The sequence below is a fragment of the Pongo pygmaeus genome, chromosome 15 (assembly GCF_028885625.2).
Source record: "Pongo pygmaeus isolate AG05252 chromosome 15, NHGRI_mPonPyg2-v2.0_pri, whole genome shotgun sequence".
Classification (NCBI taxonomy): Eukaryota; Metazoa; Chordata; class Mammalia; order Primates; family Hominidae; genus Pongo; species Pongo pygmaeus.
Window position 1 is genome coordinate 102,172,820 of NC_072388.2, and position 19,474 is coordinate 102,192,293.

Here is a 19,474-nt window from a genome sequence, read left to right on the forward strand (position 1 = left end):
CCACTGCACTTCAGCCTGGGTGACAGAGAGAGACTCTGTCTCCAAAAATAATTCGTATGTTGAAGTCCCAATCTTAGAATGTGACCTTATTTGGAAAATTCCTTATAAAAACACGTGACCTTTAAAGAGGTAATAAGTTAAAATTAAGTCATTAGGGTGGACCCTGACCCATATGAAGAGGAAATATGGACACAGACATGAAGTGGGAAGGCCCTGTGTTGACCCAGGAAGAAGGCGGGGGCTACCTACAGACCCAGAAAACAGCCCCAGGAGAAACCAGCCCCACACATGCCTTGATTGCGGGCCTCTGGCTTCCAGAACTGGGAGAAAATAAACGTCTGTTGTTGAGGCTCAGTCCCTGGTCCTGTTGTGGCAGCCCTAGGACACTGGGTGCATGGGGCCGTCCCTGCCTTCAGTCCTAGGATGCTGGTGCACTGGCCTGTCTCTGCCCTCAGCCCTAGGACACTGGGTGCACGGGGCCATCCCTGCCCTCAGCCCTAGGACACTGGGTGCACGGGGCCATCCCTGCCCTCAGCCCTAGGACACTGGGTGCACGGGGCCATCCCTGCCCTCAGCCCTAGGACACTGGGTGCACGGGGCCATCCCTGCCCTCAGCCCTAGGACACTGGGTGCATGGGGCCGTCCCTGCCTTCAGTCCTAGGATGCTGGTGCACCGGCCTGTCTCTGCCCTCAGCCCTAGGACACTGGGTGCACGGGGCCATCCCTGCCCTCAGCCCTAGGATGCTGGTGCACCGGCCTGTCTCTGCCCTCAGCCCTAGGACACTGGGTGCATGGGGCCGTCCCTGCCTTCAGTCCTAGGATGCTGGTGCACCAGCCTGTCTCTGCCCTCAGCCCTAGGACACTGGGTGCATGGGGCCGTCCCTGCCCTCAGTCCTAGGACGCTGCTGCATGGGGCCACCCCTGCCCTCAGCCAGAGGATGCTGGTGCAGGAGGCTATTTCTGCCCACCTCAGCACCCTGCAGCAGCCCCATCGTACACCCTGGTGGCCCCAGCCCAGGTTGGGACAGGCCTTGATCTGTTCTCCTTGGATTTTCCCTGAGTTGTTTCCTAAGACGCTCACTGTGGAATCCCCCTACGCAGGGGTGAGGCTGCCTCTTCTGGGAAGTGTCAGTGGCCCTCCCCGCAGCACGTTGCCCGCCTGACCCCCTGTGTGGGGAGTGGGGCCCCGCCTCCACATCTTTGCCCCTGCCCAGGATGCCGTCCCTCCTCACTCCTGAGTGTGTCCTGTCTGTCCCTAGGGCCCCATCCCTTCCTCTAGCTCCTGAAGCCCCCAGGAACGGTATGCAGCTCTCAACTGCTTCCTTCGCTGTCACCATGAGCTTCCCTGACAGGCAGGGTGCGGGGGTCTCGGGATGAACTCGATGGACTGGCCCAGTGCTAGAGCCTCTGTCCTGGAGGGAGGGGTCCTTCTGGGCTCCGGCACTGTGGGCTGAGTGTCCCCCAAGGCCAGCGCCTGCTTCCGCTGGCCTCTGAGCAAAGGAGGGGCTGGTGGTGTTTCGGGTGGCAGGCAGTGTCCACTTCTTGCTGCCTCGAGACCCTGAGTGCCAAGCTCTGCAGCCTTCCCCTCCCTTGTTCTCTGACCCTTGGACTGAGCCCTGAGCTGTCTGGAATGGAAAGCTGGAGTGACTGCCTCCGGAACGAAAAGGAAGTGGGAACTTCTCTGAAAGTGAAAGTATGGGGTCCTGGTGGAGAGTAGGGCTGTGGGTGGGGCCGGGTGGGCCTGGCAGGCGCTGACCATGGCTGGGAAGTCCCAGCTGTTGGTCACTCGCTCAGGCTGCTCTGGAGGCCCCATGGCCAGGGCCCGGCTCTGAAGGCCCCACGGGCCAGCTTCTCAGGTGGCCGCGTTCTTCCTGGGCCAAGGCTGCGTGCTCAGCAGGTATGTTTGGGGCAGGTGGAACAGGAGGGTATGGGGTGCTGTGGGCGGGCTTGAGGACCATTCCGGCTCTGCGTGTAGACTTCCAGGCCAAGGGCCTCACTCAGAGCCCAGGCTGACCAGGCCAGAGGGCCAGCGCAAATCACAGTGGACACACACACACCCGATACACAGGCAGACACACTCAGGCAGAAAGCACAGATAGACAGACACAGAAGACACCAAGATGGGCATGCAGGCACAGACACAGACTCAGAAGCACTGGCAGACCCTCTGGGGACACTCCAGGGCAGAGTCACGCACATACAGGGAGACACTCTCAGGCCAACACACAGATGTGCAAAACCGACGCCCAGGAAAGTGTGTATATGCCCGTGCGCTCACGCTCAGGCGTCAGATTCACTTTCCTGGTTTCCCCGGGAAAGTGCCGAGTACTAGCCATGGCTGGGGGCTGAGTCAGGCTCACTCCCTGCCTTGGGGGTCTCCTGGTCTCCAGGCTCTGTAACTGTCCCTCCGTCATGACAGGTATGCCCAGGGCTGGGATCAGGCCCAGAGCAGGAGGTGCTGAACATGGTATGGGCTCAGTTGGTCGGGGAAGGCTTCTCAGGGGAGGAGCCATTTCTGCTGAGCCTTCAATGAGCTGACAACTGAAGGAGGGGCTGAGGTCATTGTAGGCAGAGAGGATGGCCTGTGCAAAGGTGTGGAGGAGAGGTGGGTACTTCTGAGTGATCAGAGTGAGGGAATGAGTTGGGACTGAAGCCAGAGGGGTCATTAGGAGAGGCCTTGAACACCAAGCTAAGGATGGAGCTGTGCTTCTTCCAAGGGCAGCGGCGGCTCAGGGGGCTTGTGCTTTGTTGCTACTGTGAAGGGAAGTCTTTTAAGTGTCTCTTTCTAATAGGCTTTGCTAGGGTATAGGAAAGGTGTTGCTTGTATTTACATAATCAATGCACAAAACTTACTAAACCGTTTTATTAGCTCCAATAATTTTCAGCCTCAGATTTTCTAAGCCAACAATCATATCACCTATGAATAATGACAGTTTAATCTGCTCCTTCCCAGTGTTTACATCTCTTATTTGTTTTTCTTTCTTTATTGCCTTAACTAGTTCTTCCAGCCAAATGTTGAGGAGTAAGAGTGGTGAGAACAAACATCCTTGTCGTTTTCCTTATTTGCAGGGGCTGGAAGGAAAAGGAAAGCTTGCAAGGAAAGCTTTCAAAGGAGGTTTATAGGGCCAGGCATGGTGGCTCACTCCTGTAATCCCAGCACTTCGGGAGGCTGAGGCAGGAGGATCATTTGAGGCCAGAAGTTTGAGACCAGCCTGGGCACACATAGTGAGACCCGTGTCTCTACAAAAAACACAAAAAACACAAAAATTAGCCAGGCACGGTGTTGCGCACCTGTAGTCCCAGCTACTTGGGACGCTGAGGTGGGAGGACTGCTAGAGTCCAGGAGTTTGAGGCTGTGCCTGAGCTATGATCGCATCCCTGCACTCCAGCAGTGGGTGAAGTGACACAGCGAGACCTTGTCTCTAAAAACAATAAACAAAGGAGGTTGACGTTTTGGCAAGATTCTTTTTTTTTGTTTTTTTTTGCAGTTGTAAGATTTAGTAGAGTGAAAACAGAGCTCCTATACAAAGGGAGGCGACCCAAAGAGGGTAGCTGTTGCCAGCTCAAATGCCTGGGTTTATATCCGGATCATTGTCCCTCCCACTGTGCTCTCAGGTGATAGACGATTGGCTATTTCTTTACCTCCTGTTTTTGCCTAATTAGCATTTTTGTGAGCTCTCTTTACTACCTGATTGGTCGGGTGTGAACTAAATTGCAATTCCCATGTTTAAAGATGGATGCAGTCACCTTCCCAGCTAGGCTTAGGCATTCTTAGTCGGACTAGGAAATCCAGCTAGTTCTGTCTCAGTCCCCCCTCTCAACAGGAAAACCCAAGTGCTGTTGGGGAGGTTGGCCAACGACCGTCTAAGTGCTAGGCAAGATTCTTATGACTGATCCGAGGAGGCAGCATGGAGGGGGCCTGGGAAGGAGAGCAGCTCGGAGGCTGTGATCAGGTGAAGGTGGATGGCAGGTAGGGAAGTGAGAGGGGACAAGCCTTGCACAGGGCTTTGGCCCAGGGCACAGTACAGGCAGTCACCTGCAGAGGCTCCTTTGGAGCGCTGAGGAGTGAGCGATGGCCCAGTCCCAGCGTAGGTGGGGAGGCTGGGGAGTGGGTGAGCACTGCAGAGTGATCCGGAGGATGAGGAGCAGCTATGGGAGGGAAGGTCTAGGGGAAAGCGGGGAGTAGAAGCTGAGGCTGGGGGTAGGGAGGGTGAGGAAGTTCGGACTTGACTTCTCGGGCACGGCTAGGGTGGCCCAGGGTGGGAGCTCTCAGTGACTGCATCTCTGGGTGGTTTCTTGCCCCTGCTGCTGGCCCCACAAAGGGTGTATTAGCCTGACCTGGGGAGAGTAGGACCCGGGGCTCAGGCTGGGCATCAGTCTCCGGGGCCTTGCAATCAGGGAGCGGCAACATAGGAGCTGGGGCCCCCCGGACTCTCCAGGCACTGGGGACAGAGAGACGCAGAGAGAAAAGAGAGTCAGAGAGACTCCATGGGGGTGTGGGGAGGCAGCCACAGGGACAGGCCAGGTGAGAGCCTTGGGAGGTGGAGGGGGGAGTTGAGAGGGGCCTTCAGGTCTCAGCCCCGCAGGCGCCAGCATGGCAGCAGGCAGGCCAGCTGGGGGAGGCAGGGCGACCCTGACACCGATGTTCCCCCTGCTTCCAGGCTGTGCTCAGGGGTGACGGGGGTAGATGGACAGAGGCTGCCAGCCCAGTGCAGGAGGGCCACATCATCACAGGGACGGTGCTGAGTGCCCACTGAGCAGATAGATGGTGACGGCAGGTGGTGCAAGGCATCTGAACCCTGAGGTCCTGAAACCCAGGTCAGGTTTGGAGAACAAACAGGGGCCAGGAAAGGCAATGGCCGGAGGGGAAGCTGGAGGCTGGGCGTGCAGCCGGGAGGACAGAGAAGAGGCTGGGTGGGGTGCAGGTTGTCCGTGAACCCCAGGGGAAGCTGGTGAGGCGTCATCAGCGGGAGGTGGGGGTGGAGGAAGGAGGTTCCAGGATGGATGCCCGGCTGTGGGGCTCGGGCAGGAGGGAACCACGGAAGGGCTTAAAGCAGGTGAGTGACCTGGCTGGACTTTTGCTTTGGGAAGGTCGAAAATAGCTTGGGAAGCTGTTGGGAGCTGCAGGGTCGAAGGTGGCATGGCTGGAGGCTGAGGGGCCATCTGGGGACCTCACTGGCCCTTCAGCGAAGTGCTGGTTTGGGACAAAAGCAGGCTGAGTGGCCCCCAAGCCTCTGCCTATGTAACCTCCTAAGAGATTCACCGCACAGCTACCCCTCCTACCCGGCCTTCATCTGGGCTTCCTGGGAGAGGACCTCCACATCTGACCCCACTCTGGGACCTGCTGACACCTTGGGTCTCTCCGCTGGGAGGGGGTCTTCTGGGCGGCAGTTCTGACTCCCTGGGGGTGGAGACATGGCAGGTCCTGCCTCTGCTCCCAGCTCCAAGCAGGCTCCCCAGCCTGAGGTGCGCGGCCAGGGGCAGACTCTGTCCCTCTGTGAGCCTCAGGTTCTTCATCTGTGAAATGGGCAAATGACATCCCCTAACTTTGTTGTCACAGTAGCTGATCTGTGTCAGGCATCAAGCTAGGCACACAGTAGGTGCTTGCTAAGTGTGAGCTCTTCCAAACAAGAAGGCGGGGCCTGGCTTGTCCTTCCCCACATCCCGGACTCCGTCCCCTTGACAGCGGTGGATGCAGCATGTGCCGAACCGTTCTCTTCACAACACCCCTGCCCTGCTGGGCGCCAGCCCCCATGCCAAGCATGAAGGGGCACCAGGGAGAGAGAGGGGAGTGGAGGCTGGGACAGATGGCGCCCTGAAGTGTGTGGGTCAAGTCCGAATCAGGTAGGGTCCCTGAACCCTGGCGCTGGGGGAAGTGGCTGACTTGTGGCCAGGGCGGGGCCAATAAGCTCCATCAATCACCTGAGTGTCTCTCCTACCTCGGGCCTCCATCCAGCTGCTTAGCCGCCTCTGGGAACCTCAAGGAAGATAGGTAGGCCGCAGCAGGGCCCAGCAGGCACCTTGCTGGAGGGCGAGGGTGGGTGGGGGTCTGGGCCCTGCCCACCTTGGTGTCATTCCACCCCAGCAAACTGGGGCCTGGGGAGGCACACTTCCTGCCCGATGTCACCCAAGGGTTGGGTGGTGGGTCAGGCGGGTGCTTTGGTCCTGGCACCTGGGTGGGGGGCCCTGGGGCTGGGCTAGGGGCAGGTCCAGCCCTTCTTTGGCCCCGGTTTCTCCCAGGAGAAAGTGAGGCTTTGCCGGCCTAATGCCCTCCCCCACCCTTGGCCCAGCTTGTGCAATGGGGTGGGTGGGAGGCCCTTCCTCTCTCCCAACCTAAAGCCAGGAAAGCAAACACAGCTCCTAAGTCTGGAAGGGGGTGTGGGTGGAGCCTGGCAGGCCAGGGTGCTGAGGGCCCTGGGGCAGCAGGAGCAGCTGCCACTCAGCCACCCCCATGTCCCTGGGACACCCCCCTCCATTCCCTGTGTTGGGGAGGGGCCAGAGGACGCTATGGTGGAGAGGGAGAGGAGTGGGGAGAGGAGGAGAGGCAATGGGTGGGAAACAGCATTGAGAACCACCCCCAGTCCCTGGTTAAATATAGACCCGAGGCTCCTCCTGCCGCTGCCCCTGTGGCTGCACGGCCGAGATAAGCCGCAGGGTGGCCTTGGCCACTGCCCTCAGGCCCCACACCTCCTCGGCGGGCTCTGTGACACCCAGGGCAGGGGGTGGGCTCCCATGGGGGTCCCTGCCCTCCCCGTTGAGCCAAAGTAGTCAGGCTTTTTGGGCTGAAGTGGGGTGAGCTGAGGGGCCTGGAGGGCAGTGAAGGAGCTGGTGGGGGCTGGGGGGAGGGTTTTAGGCGTCAGGACCTAACATCTGGGAAGGCCTAGATGTGGCTGCTGGTCCTGCCCTCGGGTGTCGTGAGCCGTGGTCTGGACTGGGCCCCAGAACCTGCATGTCAGTGCCCTCCTTCAATTCTAATGGGAGGGTCTGGCCTGGCAGAGGCCGAGTGATGGCGGGCACCTGGGGAGACCCTTTTCGGGGGATGGTCTCAGGAAAGGCTCCTGATGGAAGCAGCTGTCTATATCTCCGTGCCCAGCTGCAGCCTGGCACACTGAGGGCTCTTGCCAAGAGACTGACCTGGTGATGCTTCCTTTTGACAGCCTGAGGGCTGCCTCCTCTGGGGAGCCTTCCTTGACCAAGCCCCTGGGTGTGGCCAGGCCCCACAGGGCCACAACACGTTTCTGCATCTGCTCCTGTGGCCACTCCTTCTTGCCCCCAGCTCTCCTGCTGCCAAGATGCCTTCACCACAGACAGAGACTCCTGGGCCGGAGCTGCAGAGTCCCAAGGAGGCTGAGGAGCCGCAGACTCCAGCTCAGGGCTCCCGGCGAACAAGCAGCAGGAAAGAGCCCAATGCCCACCGCAAGGATGGCACAAGGCTGGGCCTGGGCTCCCTGAGGCAGGCCTTCTCCCGGGCCAGCCAGCGGGCTTTGACCCAGGTCTCCAAGGAGGATACGGGCCTGTTCCGGCGAAGCTCCTGCTCCCTGTTCCGGTCCTTCCGGCAAGCCCTGGATGAGGGCCCAGCTACCGGCCATTCCCAGGCCACTCCTGAGGTGCCCTCGGGGGTCATGAATGGTGTCAACCAGCAGGCATCCACTGGGGCAGCGTCTGAGGAACTGAAACCCGAGGCAGGTAAGGGCCTCAGAAACAACACCAAGCATGAAAGGAAACGGGCCAGAGGTCAGGGCAGCTGAGCTGAGGCTTCCGGAAAGGCTGTCCTCCCTAGCTCCCCAAACCCTGCCCCCGAACACGTGCAATTATTTATTTATTTGAGACAGGGTCTCCACTCTGTCACCCAGGCTGGCATGCAGTGGTGCAATCACAGCTCACTGTGACCTTGACCCCTTGGGCTCAACCGATCCTCCCACCTCAGCTTCCTGAGTAGCTGGGACTATAGGTGTGAGCCACTGCACCCGGCTAAATTTTTTTTTTTTTTTTTTTGAGACTGAGTCTCACTCTGTCACCCAGGCTGGAGTGCAGTGACGCAATCTCGGCTCACTGCAACCTCCACCTCCCAGGTTCAAGTGATTCTTCTGCCTCAGGCCCCCAAGTCACTAGGACTACAGGCGTGTGCCACCACACCTGGCTAATTTTTTTTTGTATTTTTAGTAATACGGGGTTTCACCATATTGGCCAGGCTGGTCTTGAGCTCCTGACCTCGTGATTCGACCCCTCGGCCTCCCAGAGTGCTGGGATTACAGGCGTGAGCCACTGTGCCCGGCCTAATTTTTTAAATTTATTTTTATTTTTTTGTAGAGATACGGTCTTGCTATGTTGCCCAGGCTGGTTTCGAACTCCTGAGCTCACCCAATCCTCCTGCCTTAGCCTCCTGAAGTGCTGGGATTACAGGTGTGAACCACCATGCCCAGCTGGACAATTGCACTTTAAATTCTTGCAGCATCTCTGCAATGGGACCCCCCCCGACATTGGGCAGATGAGAAAAGGGAGGCTCAGAGAGGTGGAGTGACTTGCCGCAAGTCTCACAGCATGGAGAATGGGACTTGAACCCAGATATGCATGGCCCTAGATCCCCAGCTCTCCATGGCCTTTCACAGCCTGGCTCCTGGTCAAACTAGGGCCATGCACACAGCTGATCACAGGGTTGCAGAGGGTGCAAGGCTCGCAGAGGTACCAGGAGGGGAGGTCAGGGGGATTGCCCAGAGGAGGATGCACTGGAGTTGGGAAGGGGGGACACGGTAGAGGTGGAGAGCTCTTGTCGGGTGGAGGCTGGCGGAGAGCGGGGAGCAGCAGGAATGTAAAGCTGGACACGGGCAGGACACGCCCTACCTGAGCTCCGACCCTATTAGACCTGCAATCAGGGCTGAGCATGAGGCTATCAGGTCCGGCTCAGCCGGGAGTGGAAGGCGGGTGTGGGATCCAGGCAGAAGGTAGGGGTTGACCCAAGTTGCTCTGTTCAGCCAGGCTTGGGGCCCCAGGTTCTGCCTCTTCAAAGGTGGACTCCAAGGAGGGCTCCTGGCAGCTGGGGCCTGTTGTTCCTGGAGCAGGCCTTCAGCTGTGCTGGGGCATCTGGCAGAGACCAGACAATCCAGCCCCGATGGATTGAGCCATGGCCTGCAGGACTTCGTCCAGGTTGGGGTCTTGGGGCGGTCCCTCTCACCGCCCTTCTTCTCTCCTGCCTGTGCAGAAGGCAAATCCGTGGCCGACCTCATTACTGAACGGCAACTGCTGGCGGCCTTCGAACAGCTTCTGCGCCTGGAGACGCTGCTGGTGGCCGAGAAGGCCTCGCGCACCTTTGAGCAGGACCCTACGGCCTTCGCGCGGCGCGCTATGGACGTGTGCCTGCATTACGACGGGCTGGCAGCCGAGATCCGCGCCATCGTGCGCGAGACGCTGGACAGCGACGGCGTGGACGCGGCCGCGCTGGCCGAGCTGGCCCGCGTGGTGAACGCAGAGGAGGAGGCCCACCCTTCGCCCCCCGACGACGGCGACTTCCTGCGCACGCCGCGCCGCTGGCGCCAGCACTGGGAGGAGGCGGTGCGGCGGAGCGCTCAGGAGCGCGTGCGGCGGCCGGGCGCGGGGTGGGCCTCCGGGGAGGCGGAGGGCGCGTCGGGTTTGGCCCAGCTTCTGGCCGAGCTGGGCGGCTTGGTTCGCCGCGACCTGCAGAAGGTGCGGCAGGAGGTGCAGCCAGCGTATGCGGCGGCCGGCTTCCCAGCGTGGGAGGTCTATCTGCGTGCCTTCCACAGCGCCGTGGCCCAGCGCCTCCAGGAGCTCGCGCGCGACGCCCGCGGCTGCGAGCAGCTCTACGTCCTGCTGGACTGGGCCGCCAACGTCTACGGCAGGTGAGCCTCGGCCAGGGCGCCAAGTGGCGAGGACAGCTGCCGCTTCCCCCGCAGGCCTTGGGGAGCCGGCTTTGAGGAGCACCGGACCTTCTCTGTTCCCTCCCTGGGAGAGGGCTGAGAGCCGAGGGCTTCGACATGCTTTCCTCGGCGGGTTAGGCCGCGGGGCGCTCCCGCCCCAGGTTTTCTAGGGGTCACCCATACACAGTTCCAGAATTTGAAAAGTTTCCGCGGGGTGGTTCCCATGGGAGTAGGGCCTGTGCCGGGTCCACCAGGTGCCTTTGGGCGCATCAGAAAAGGGCACATCTTGGCCAGGCGCGGTGGCTCACGCCTGTAATCCCAGCATTTTGGGAGGCTGAGGCGGCCGATCATCTGAGGTCAGGAGTTCGAAATCAGCCTGGCCAACACGGTGAAACCCCGTCTCTACAAAAATACAAAAATTAGCCGGGCATGGTGGCACGAACCTGTGATCTCAGCTATTCCGGAGGCTGAGGTAGGAGAATCGCTTGAACCCGGGAGGCGGAGGTTTCAGTGAGCCGAGGTCGCGCTACTGCACTCTAGCCTGGACGACAGAGCAAGACTCTGTCTCAAAAAAAAAGAAAAAAAAAAAAGGGCACCCCGCTAGGCCACACGGGCATCTGGGTTCAGAGTACAGCCTGCGGGGAGCGGCCACCTCCCGCTCTGTGCCTAGGATGAGGATGGATTGCCTTCCCCGCGGAGCGGTTCCCAGCCCCACCGGCAAGAGCGCCCACGGAGGTGGGGGAGGTTGCCTCAAGTCCCGCACTCCTTAAATTGCTCCTTAAATTGTGTGGATTCAGACCTGTGTCCGCCCTGCTGTGGGCCTCCCTGCTGTGGGTTGGAGGGTGGCCGACCCTGAGCTGTGTTTGAGGAGAGGGCGGAGTGCCATCTGGGTAGCCGTCCTTCAGCGTTCTGCAGGAAGGCAGGAACCCAGCTGTCAGAGGTTTCCGGGGAGGGGGTGTGGCATGGCAGCCTAGAGGCGTGCGTGTGTGTGTGTGTGTCTGTGTGTGTGTGTACAGATGCCCAGGTTCGGGATTGGCGTTAGACTTTGAGCCTGGCCAGAAGAGGGGCAGCGGCTGCCGCATCAGAGCCGGGCCCGCCCTCAGCCCCCTGCCCTGCCTTCCAGTCCTGACTTCCTGGGCGCCCCGGGGCTGGCGCTGCCCGCCGAGCCGCTGCCTCCGCTCCTGGCGCCGGACGTGTGGGCCCGACTGGAGAGCGACTACACCAGCTTCCTGGAGGTCAGGCCGGGCGGGCCAGGCCGGAGGGGGCGGGCCCTGGGGGGATGTGCGGCGCCCAGGCTATCGGCGGCCAGAGCTGGCTCTGGTTCACCCTGTGGCCCCCGGCGCGGGCTTGTGACCCGACAGGGCGGCCTTCATCCCAGACGGAGCGGGACGGGGTCCGGGAGGGCCTCACCGCAGCCCCATCCCTTCTACCCCCAGGCCAAGATCGCAAGCTGCTTCGACAGCATCTTGCAGCTGGAGCAGAGTCACTGGGCGGCCGCCGAGGTCCCCGAGGTGCTGCAGGGCCTCTACCAGGCGCCGCTGTCCATGGACGTCCACATGGTGCGGCCCGGGAGCAGGGGCTGAGAAGGGGCATGTGTTCAAGCCTCACGCACACGGTGGCGATACCCAGAACGAATTCCTATCCAGTCCCAACCAACCCTTCCGTTAGATGGGAGCCTGAGGCCCCACGTGGGGGGAAATCGGGGACCCCCGGCGCGCCGACAGGCTGGGAGGCTGCTGGATGGGGGTTTGCGGGAGTTGACTCCCGGGTTGGGCGGCTGAAAGCTGGAGGGGCCAAGACTGAGAGACACAGCGGGGCGGGCTGGAGGCGCGGCGGGGCTACCAGGGGAGCCCCGGCCTCAGGTCGGCGGCTGGGACGCACACTCAGTGCAGGGCTTCGCTCGCAGCTCGTGGCCGAGCACGTGAAGGCGGCCGGCGCCATCTCCGCGGAGCTGGAGGCCACCACCCTGCGAATCTGCACGCGGGCGCTCGGCCTCTTCGTGCCCAGGTGCGGACGCATCCTCAGTAGGGGAGCGACCTGGCCCGGTGTGCTCTGCAGGTGGGAGGGAGGAGTCTGCGTAGGGACCTGATTGGGAGGGTGTACCCAGGGTCATCGCGCAGCCAGGGAGGGTCCCCAAAGGCTCTGTGTATCCCGCCCCAGGTTTGAAAAGGCTTTTCTGGCGTCGGAGGCGGTGAGCGAGCCGCACCTGGGCGCCTACATCAACGCCTGCGAGGAGCTCAGGTAGGGCTCGCCCGCTCCTGCGCAGGCGCGGCGCGGCCAGCAGGGGGCGCGCGAGCGCCGGGAACCTGGATGGAGGGGAGTGCGCGCGCGTGGAGGGGGCAGAGGTGAGGAGTGTGTGTGTGTTTGTGTCTGTGTGTTGGTGGATCTGAGGGGTGTGTGTGCATGTGTGGAGAGCTGAGGCTGTGTGTGTGCGTGTTTGGCAGCGCTGAGGTGTGTGTGTGTGTGTGTGTCAGAGCTGAGGGGCGTGTGTCGTGTGTGTGTGTGTCGGAGCTAAGAGATGTGTATGCATGTGCGTGTAGGGGTGGAGCTGAGTGGTGTGTGTGTGTCAGAGCTGAGAGGCGTGTGTCTTGTTTGTGTGTGTGTGTGTGTGTGTCAGAGCTGAGGGGCGTGTGTCGTGTGTGTGTGTGTGTGTGTGTGTGTGTCCATCCGAGCAGGGGCCCTGGGGGGGTGTGGATGGCTCTTCAAGGCTGAGCAGAGGCCGAGGGGTTCCAGCTCCCTGCCTGCTGCCCTGGGCTCCATTTTTCCCTCCTTTCATCCCAGGCAGCATTTCTTCCATCTTGGGACACCTCCTCCTCTGGGAAGCCTCCCTCAGCCTGCACCCTGGGCTGTGCTGGGGTGAGGTCTGGGTCTCTGTGCCCCCAGAAGGCAGAGGCCCTCCCTGTGGGCTGGCAGTGGCTGTCGGCCTTCTGTGCCCTCAGCTCCAGGCCAGGCCTCAGCAGATGCAGCAGCGCTGAGGGTGGCCAGCGCTGGAGGCACAGACTGAGCCACCCCATCTGGGTTCATCCTTTTTTAAAAGTTTGTAAATTTTAGTGTCCCGAAGTACTTCTCATTTATCTGACTTCAAAGAACAGCTGTGCCACCTGCTGGCTGTGTGCTCTGGGACAAGCCGCCTCCCCTCTGTGGCTCTTGTGCCACCTGTCAAATAGGATGAGAGCACCTGCTCCCTCGGGCGGTGTGAGGACTCTGTGCGTTAGGGGACTCAGTTCCCACCTGCTCCCTCGGGCGGTGTGGGGACTCCGTGCGTTAGGGGACTCAGTTCCCACTGGCTCTTTGTGAGCACTTGTCAGTGCCAGGCACTGCACTTTGTGGGTGCCTTCCCTGCCTGACACATCTCATCCCAAGCGCAGTATACCCACGCACAGGTGCAGAGCACAGGCCTGGAAAGGAGGTGCCACTTGCCCATGGCCATGCAGCCAGGAAGTGGTGGAGCTGGGACTTGAACTAGGCCTGCCTAAATCCAAAGCATGACCATCAGGCACTGCTTCTCCAACACTCTCGTCCTTAGTCTGTGCCAGGCTTGTCCTTGGTGCTGGGACCCCGGGGTTTCAGCTCCAGGGAGCATTCTCTGCCCCTTGGTAGGCAGCCTCTGGCCAAACCCTTGATGGAACTCCAGCCTGCCCTACTGTGTCCCTGGCTGCGGGGACTGGGTATAGCCTGGCCCTCAGTTTCCTCAACAGTGAAATAGGGACATTGTCACCTTCAGGGGGCAGTTATGAGGCTCAGGGTAGGGTGTGTTCCAGGCAAGGCTATGCCGCACTGTCTATCACCAAGAAGGATGGAAGGTCTGTCCCAGAGCTGCCAGAGGGGAACGGGTCACCCACCCGCTGACCCACCCCTCTGTGACTGGCTCCTTGGGCTTCTGTGCTGTCCCCCACTTGACTCTGCTCGCAGACAGCTATAATGGGGAGCCCCACGGGCTACCCTTCACATTGTAGTCTAAGTGAGTGGAGCCGTTTGCCCGGCTCTGTTCCCCAGCCTGGTCTCCCTTGCCTGCCTCATCGCTGGTCCTGGCCCCTCCCCAGGACCAGTCTTCTCTCCAGATTCCCAGGAACCCAAGAGGAGCTGGAGAAGCCCCTGGTGACGGCCACCTGCAGCTTCCAGAAGCACCTGCTTCAGGGCTTGCAGCGTGAGCTGCAGGTGACTGTGACAAGCCCTCTCTCCCTACTTCCCACGCCCAGCAGTTACCCCCTATTTCCTAGAGCCTGGGGGTCCAGGTCACGGCATTCATTTATTCCAGGGGCCAGCTCGTGGGTGTGTGTGTGTAGGGTAGTGGGCATGGGACCCAGGTGAGGTCCCAGCTGAGCAGGGGTGGCTGGGAGACGCCTGCCTTCTCACTTCAGTCTCCAGCTCTTAGTGGTCACCCCCGAGGCCTGGGGTGGTGGGTCCACGGATCCAGGCCCGGGGTCCTCACCCAGTCCCTCAAGGCTTCCCCAGGGCGCGCCCTGAGCAGATCTGACTGGACAAACTCAAACCCTGCCCCTGGAGCTTGGGGCCTGGGAGAGGCATTCTGGGAAAGAGCTCCTGACATAACCTGTGGCTAGGAGAGGGAATGGCACCCCAAACCCAGGGGGAATGGGTCAGGAGTGGCACACTGGGCTTCGAGGGAGGGGTTAGGTTGCGGGGATAGTGCACATTTGTAGACTCCCAGCCCCTCTGTCCCCAGCCGCTCTTCAGGGTTGTGTGCACCAGGGACTGGCTGACGCAGGACTGGCTGCATCCCCTCATGGACAAGGTGGTGACCTTTGCCGGTCATCTCCAGCGTGTGGCCCGGCCGCGGGCACAGGTACCACAAGGGGGAGGGCCCCGGCAGGGCTATGCCCAGGATTGGGGCTATTGAGCCTGACCCTGACCCTGACCCTGGGCTGCCCAGGAGACTCTGCAGGAGGTGCACCGGTTCGTGGTCCGCGAGTACCTGGCGCGGGCGCTGAGGCCACGGGAGCGGTTCCGGGGCATGGAGCGCATGCATGGCTCCCAGAAGATGAGCCGGGATGCCCAGGCCATCAGCGACACCTTCCAGGGCCTGGTAGGGGCGGCATCTGACTGCCCCTCGGTGCTCGCCTCTGTGCGGGGAGTGGTGGCAGTGACTAGGGCCTTAGCGCCGGGAGGGCTTTTGGCGGGAGTGGTTCTCCCCTCTCTGGATCAGGTGGAACAGGGACTGGGGCACTTGTGGGGCTGGGGGGTGGGGGGAACCAAGTGGGAGGGCGGCACTTTGCATACATTTGCATACAGTTTGCAGGGGCGCAGGGAAGGGGCGAGGGTCACAGCCCCATCTCACGGTCAGGGCCTGTGGGAGGTGTCCCCCACCTCAGGCCAGAGCCCTCAGAGTGGAGGCACCAGCGCCCCTGCACACCTCTCGTCTGCCCCCCAGCAGCACTCTCAGGCTGGCCTCGGTTTTCCTGTCCAAGCAGGTTGGGATCGGAGGGGAGATGAAGGCTGTGTAGCCCATGAGCCCTCGGTGCCCAGGCATGCTCCTGCTCTGTTTTGGGGGAGGCAGTCCCAGCACCAAGCCAGAGTGACTACAGGAGGGCTGACGCTGCGGGAGGGCTGACCTCGCACTGACCTCGAGCTCCTGCAGGAGTTGGAGCAGGGGTGGGGAGAGGGCTCTTGGGGCAGGTGTCGGCTCTGTCTCTCAGGGTTCCGAGGCCACGTGGTTGGACCAAGCCATCCAGTGCGTGGCCGAGATCCTGGGCGAGACTTACAAAGACGACATCCAGCGGCACCTGGAGACTCTCATCCGGAGCTACCCTGACATCAGGTATGTACCCCGCCTGCTTCCACTAGCTTCCTACCAGAGCTTCGGGGCCAAGGGGGCTGGTATTGGAGCAACCCCAGCCCAGACCTGACTGCCCAGGGGCCTGAAGACCAGAGGCAGGAGGTAGGCCATGGACCCTCAGACCCTCAAGGCTAGAGGGGGAATGGAGAGAGCCCCTTCTCCTAATCTGCTCTTGGCCATCCTCCATCAGCCCCACCAGGGGTGGGCACGCCTCCAGTCCTGGAATCTGAGGGGGAGGTAGACACCCCACCCCTGGAGAGAAAGCCCTCTCTGAAAGCCAGGTGATTCTGAGACCTGGTCTGGAGGAAGGAGGTTTTGATCCTGGGTTGTGCTGGGCATCAGTGAGTCATCCAAGCCTTTGGAAATCCCAGCTCGAATCTCTCCAAGTCCATTCTTTTGGAGATTCTGGGATGTGGAGCTCACAGAAAGCCCCTGGTTCATCCCCTTCCCCGGGCCACCCTGCCATGGGGTGGGGAAGGATTCCCCGTCCCCAGCAGGCCTGTCTTCCAGGCTGTGGCTCAGAGAGAGTGGCCCTTACATCACCCTGGGCGTTCCCCTCCAACTACTCCCCAACCCCGTCGGCCCCCATCACCCACAGCTGCATCACCCCCTCCCACCCTCTCCACCACCTGCCCCCCTGTCTCCCTCCCTCCCTCCCCACCCTGTCCCCATGTCTCCTTCCCTCCCTCCCCACCCTGTCCCCATGTCTCCCTCCCTCCCTCCCTCCCCACCCTGCCCCCGTGTCTCCCTCCCTCCCTCCCCACCCTGCCCCCGTGTCTCCCTCCCTCCCCACCCTGCCCCCGTGTCTCCCTCCCTCCCCACCCTGTCCCTGGGTCTCCCTCTCTCTCCAGCCTGGCTCTCCCTCCCTCCCTCTCCACCCGGTTCCCAGGTCTCCCTCCACGCCTTTGCGTGGGCTCTTTCCCACCCTGCACAGCCCTCTCCTGTGCCCCTTCAAGCCCAGCTATGATGTCCCCCAGGCCCATGCTCTGCCCCCTCCCCCGGCGCAGCTCTTCCTGGCCTCAGTCAGCCTGACCTCCCTGACCGACTCCTGGAATGCAGAGTGACTCATACTAACTCCCAAGCCCACGGGTTCGCCTCATCCTGGGGCTGGGGGTGTTGCGGAGGTGTAGGTCTGCAGTGAGTGCCCGCATGTCTCTGCAGGCGGGACCACATACTGGCCATTCTGGCGCTGCGCCGACTGGGCCGCCGGCGGAACCAGCATCTCTTGCAGCACAGCCAAGACCTGCTGAGAGCTGCGGCCGGGGTGGCGGGTGCGGAGGCCCCTCGGGGCCACGTGCTCTTCGAGGAGATCAAGGTGCCCAGTGCCGTGGCTGTGCTGATCACCTGCGTCTAGTTCTCTCTGGCTCGAGAGGGGGCCGGCTGCCGGCAGGGAGCTGTGGTCAGTGGGGGTCAGCCAGGAGCCCAGGGAGTCACTCTGGGCCCTGCCCCCAACTCTGACACTGCAGTTAGGGAATTTTTGTCGTCAGCAGCCAAGCACAGCTGTCAGGCCAGAAGGAGCGGCCGTGCAGGAGGCATTTCAGGCATCGTCGGGGGGAGTGTTTTAGGGCCGCAGAGCTCTCAATGCTGCCCGTCAAGGGGGGCCTCCCGCCCGACTGTCCAGCTTCACCCTCCAGTCTGAAAGTGAAGAGCAGAGTATTTATTTAAAAAATAAATGTGAATTGAAATGGTGCCTCCCTAAGGAGTGGGCAGGGGATGGGGGGCCTGGGTCCCGGTGTGCTGAAGGGCCAGGCCGGAGGCTTTCTGGTGACACTATTTGGTGGGTGGCCCTCTCATGCCCGTGGAAGCCATGGGAAGACTGAGGCAGGTCCAGAGTAGGGAAGGCCCATGCCTGTGGCTACCCCCACCACGGCCCGGATCCACTGGCCTTGTGCCTGGTCAGCCTTGTCCCAGCCAAAGCAGACTCAGGGCTTCCTGGGGACAAAAAGAGGACAAGGCTGGTTCTGCAGCTTGAAGAATTTGGGTTAGGTGTAGGAGGGACTTCTCAGCAGTGAAAGTTGTCAAGTTACTGCGGGGGTGTGTCACCCATGGAGTGTGTGTCACCCATGGAGTGTGTGTCACCCATGGAGTGTGTGTCACCCATGGAGTGTGTGTCCAGGGGCGACCCTGAGGTGTCAGCAATGGAGGCAAGTGTAAGGAGACTGCTCCAACGTGCACCTGCATCCCTGCTTCTCTCTGCAAAGCTGCCACTGAAACTTGGCGGCAGCCTGCGGGCTGGGGTGCTGGGAAACCCATTTGCATTGGCAGCCGGGCTGGCTGGGGAGGCTGAAAGTTGAGATGGGGAGATTTCCAGAGAGCAGCTGAGACAGGTGGTGACAGGCGCCCCTCCCAGCCCTCCACAGTGGGCCCCCATAGTGTCTCTGGGCCTGACCCTGACCCTGGCGGGAGCGGGGGGCAGGTGACTGCAGGTGGGCCAAGGTTCCAAGAGCTCCACAAACTTGGGTCGCCTGAGGACAGGGTAAGGAGTCTGAAAGGCTGTGGCGCCAGGCAAGCAGGGGGCGTGTCTCTCCCCACTCTCTCCAGGCCCCCTCCCTGCGCTGTGGACAGTCAGGGGGCAGTTCCCCGGGCAGACCTGCCCCAGTTCCTACGCCAGGGCTGGGGCCTGGAGCCTGAGTCTTGCTGGGGCCTAGAGCCTGGGGGTTGAGTGCCCGGGGCTTGTCTGTCTCTTCTGGGAGCAAGTGCTGGGGCAGTGCCCTCCTCCATGGGGGTACCAGGGCTGGAGGTCAGGAGCAGGGCAGGCTGGGGCAAGGGAATATCCAGACCTCCCCTGGCAGGGTGGGGCAGGTGGGGCAGGAATGAGGAAGTGGGAGGGTTGGGGTTCCCCATCTCCAGGGCTGGGGTGGGGGCAGGTATGTGATGCTGGTGCCAATAAGCGGTCCCGTCCCTGATGGGAAGACAGGCTGGCAGAGAACAGAGGTCGGCACTGCATCATGCTTAGGATCCTCCCAGCCAGGGGCCAGAGGGGCATGTCTTTTCCTAGGGGAGGGGTCCAAGAGGCGGCAGGTGATTGACAGGTCAGCCTCTCCCCTGCTTGACCCCACCCCTGACCTGGTGGCCATGAGTGTCCCAGGCAGCGTGCATGGGAGGGGAGAGGGGAGGGCTTGGTCTTGTCTGGTCCTGGTCAAGTTCTCCCCAAAGAGCCCCTGCCACCCCCTTCCCCACCCTTCTGTCTCGGGCTCCTCACTGAGCCGCTTGGCTGGAGCTGGAGGGTCCTGGGGCTGGGCTGTGGGGTTGGGGAGGGGGTTCCGTCCTGGCTCTGCCACTTCCCACGGGTGAGAATGCAGGCAGGTTCCTTTATCTCACTGCCTCATTTTTTTTCCAGCTGTGAAATGGGGGTGCTGTCAGTGCCTCCTCAGCTGGGGAGGGTGAAGTCAGAGCCAGCCCTAAGGCTGGGGCCCTGGCCTCCCTGTGACCCCATGTTCCCAGAGGCCCACCTACGGGAAGGCCCTGGGCACCCTGGGGTTGGGGTGGTGAGGTGCTGAGGCTGGAGCAAAACCTCAGTTGAGTGGAGGTCACCGGGAGCGGGGGGCCCCAAGAGAGGCTGGGGAGAGGTGCTGAAGGCTGAGCGGCTGGTGGCAGAGGGAGGGGAGCCCGGCTTAGACCCTGAGGGTTCCTAGGCCCAGAGACAGGAAGTCAGGGTTTTCCTGGCAGGAACTGTGTGCACATGTGCACCTGTATCTCCCTGCCAGGAGGGTGTGTGTGCCATGTGTGCAGATCCTCCTGAACCCAGCGGTGGCTGGGGCTGGGGGCTGCGGGCTGGGGCTTCCCAGGCCAAGCCAGGCCGAGCTGG

At 61.7% G+C, this 19,474-nt stretch overlaps 1 protein-coding gene across 15 annotated transcripts; it reads left to right on the plus strand.

Annotated features, from left to right (window-relative positions):
* The first annotated feature begins 1,564 nt into the window (after positions 1-1,564).
* EXOC3L4 (exocyst complex component 3 like 4) lies at positions 1,565-17,630 on the plus strand. 15 transcript variants are annotated; one of them, XM_054449350.2, is made up of 16 exons: positions 1,565-1,693; positions 1,795-1,897; positions 3,825-3,970; positions 4,662-5,844; positions 5,957-5,992; positions 7,277-7,686; positions 9,200-9,854; positions 10,996-11,107; positions 11,309-11,431; positions 11,779-11,930; positions 12,033-12,113; positions 13,934-14,030; positions 14,557-14,676; positions 14,764-14,916; positions 15,527-15,648; positions 16,828-17,630. In XM_054449350.2, the coding sequence occupies exons 4-16, from the start codon at positions 5,693-5,695 to the stop codon at positions 17,018-17,020; spliced, it is 2,406 nt and encodes an 801-aa protein (XP_054305325.2). In that variant the 5' UTR covers positions 1,565-1,693; positions 1,795-1,897; positions 3,825-3,970; positions 4,662-5,692; the 3' UTR covers positions 17,021-17,630. The 15 variants fall into 15 exon arrangements, with proteins under 15 accessions (XP_054305325.2, XP_054305337.2, XP_054305328.2 ...); XM_054449353.2 differs by having other exon boundaries at positions 1,643-1,897; positions 4,662-4,818; positions 5,561-5,844; XM_054449354.2 differs by having other exon boundaries at positions 1,643-1,897; positions 4,662-4,818; positions 5,687-5,844.
* The last annotated feature ends 1,844 nt before the right edge of the window (positions 17,631-19,474 follow it).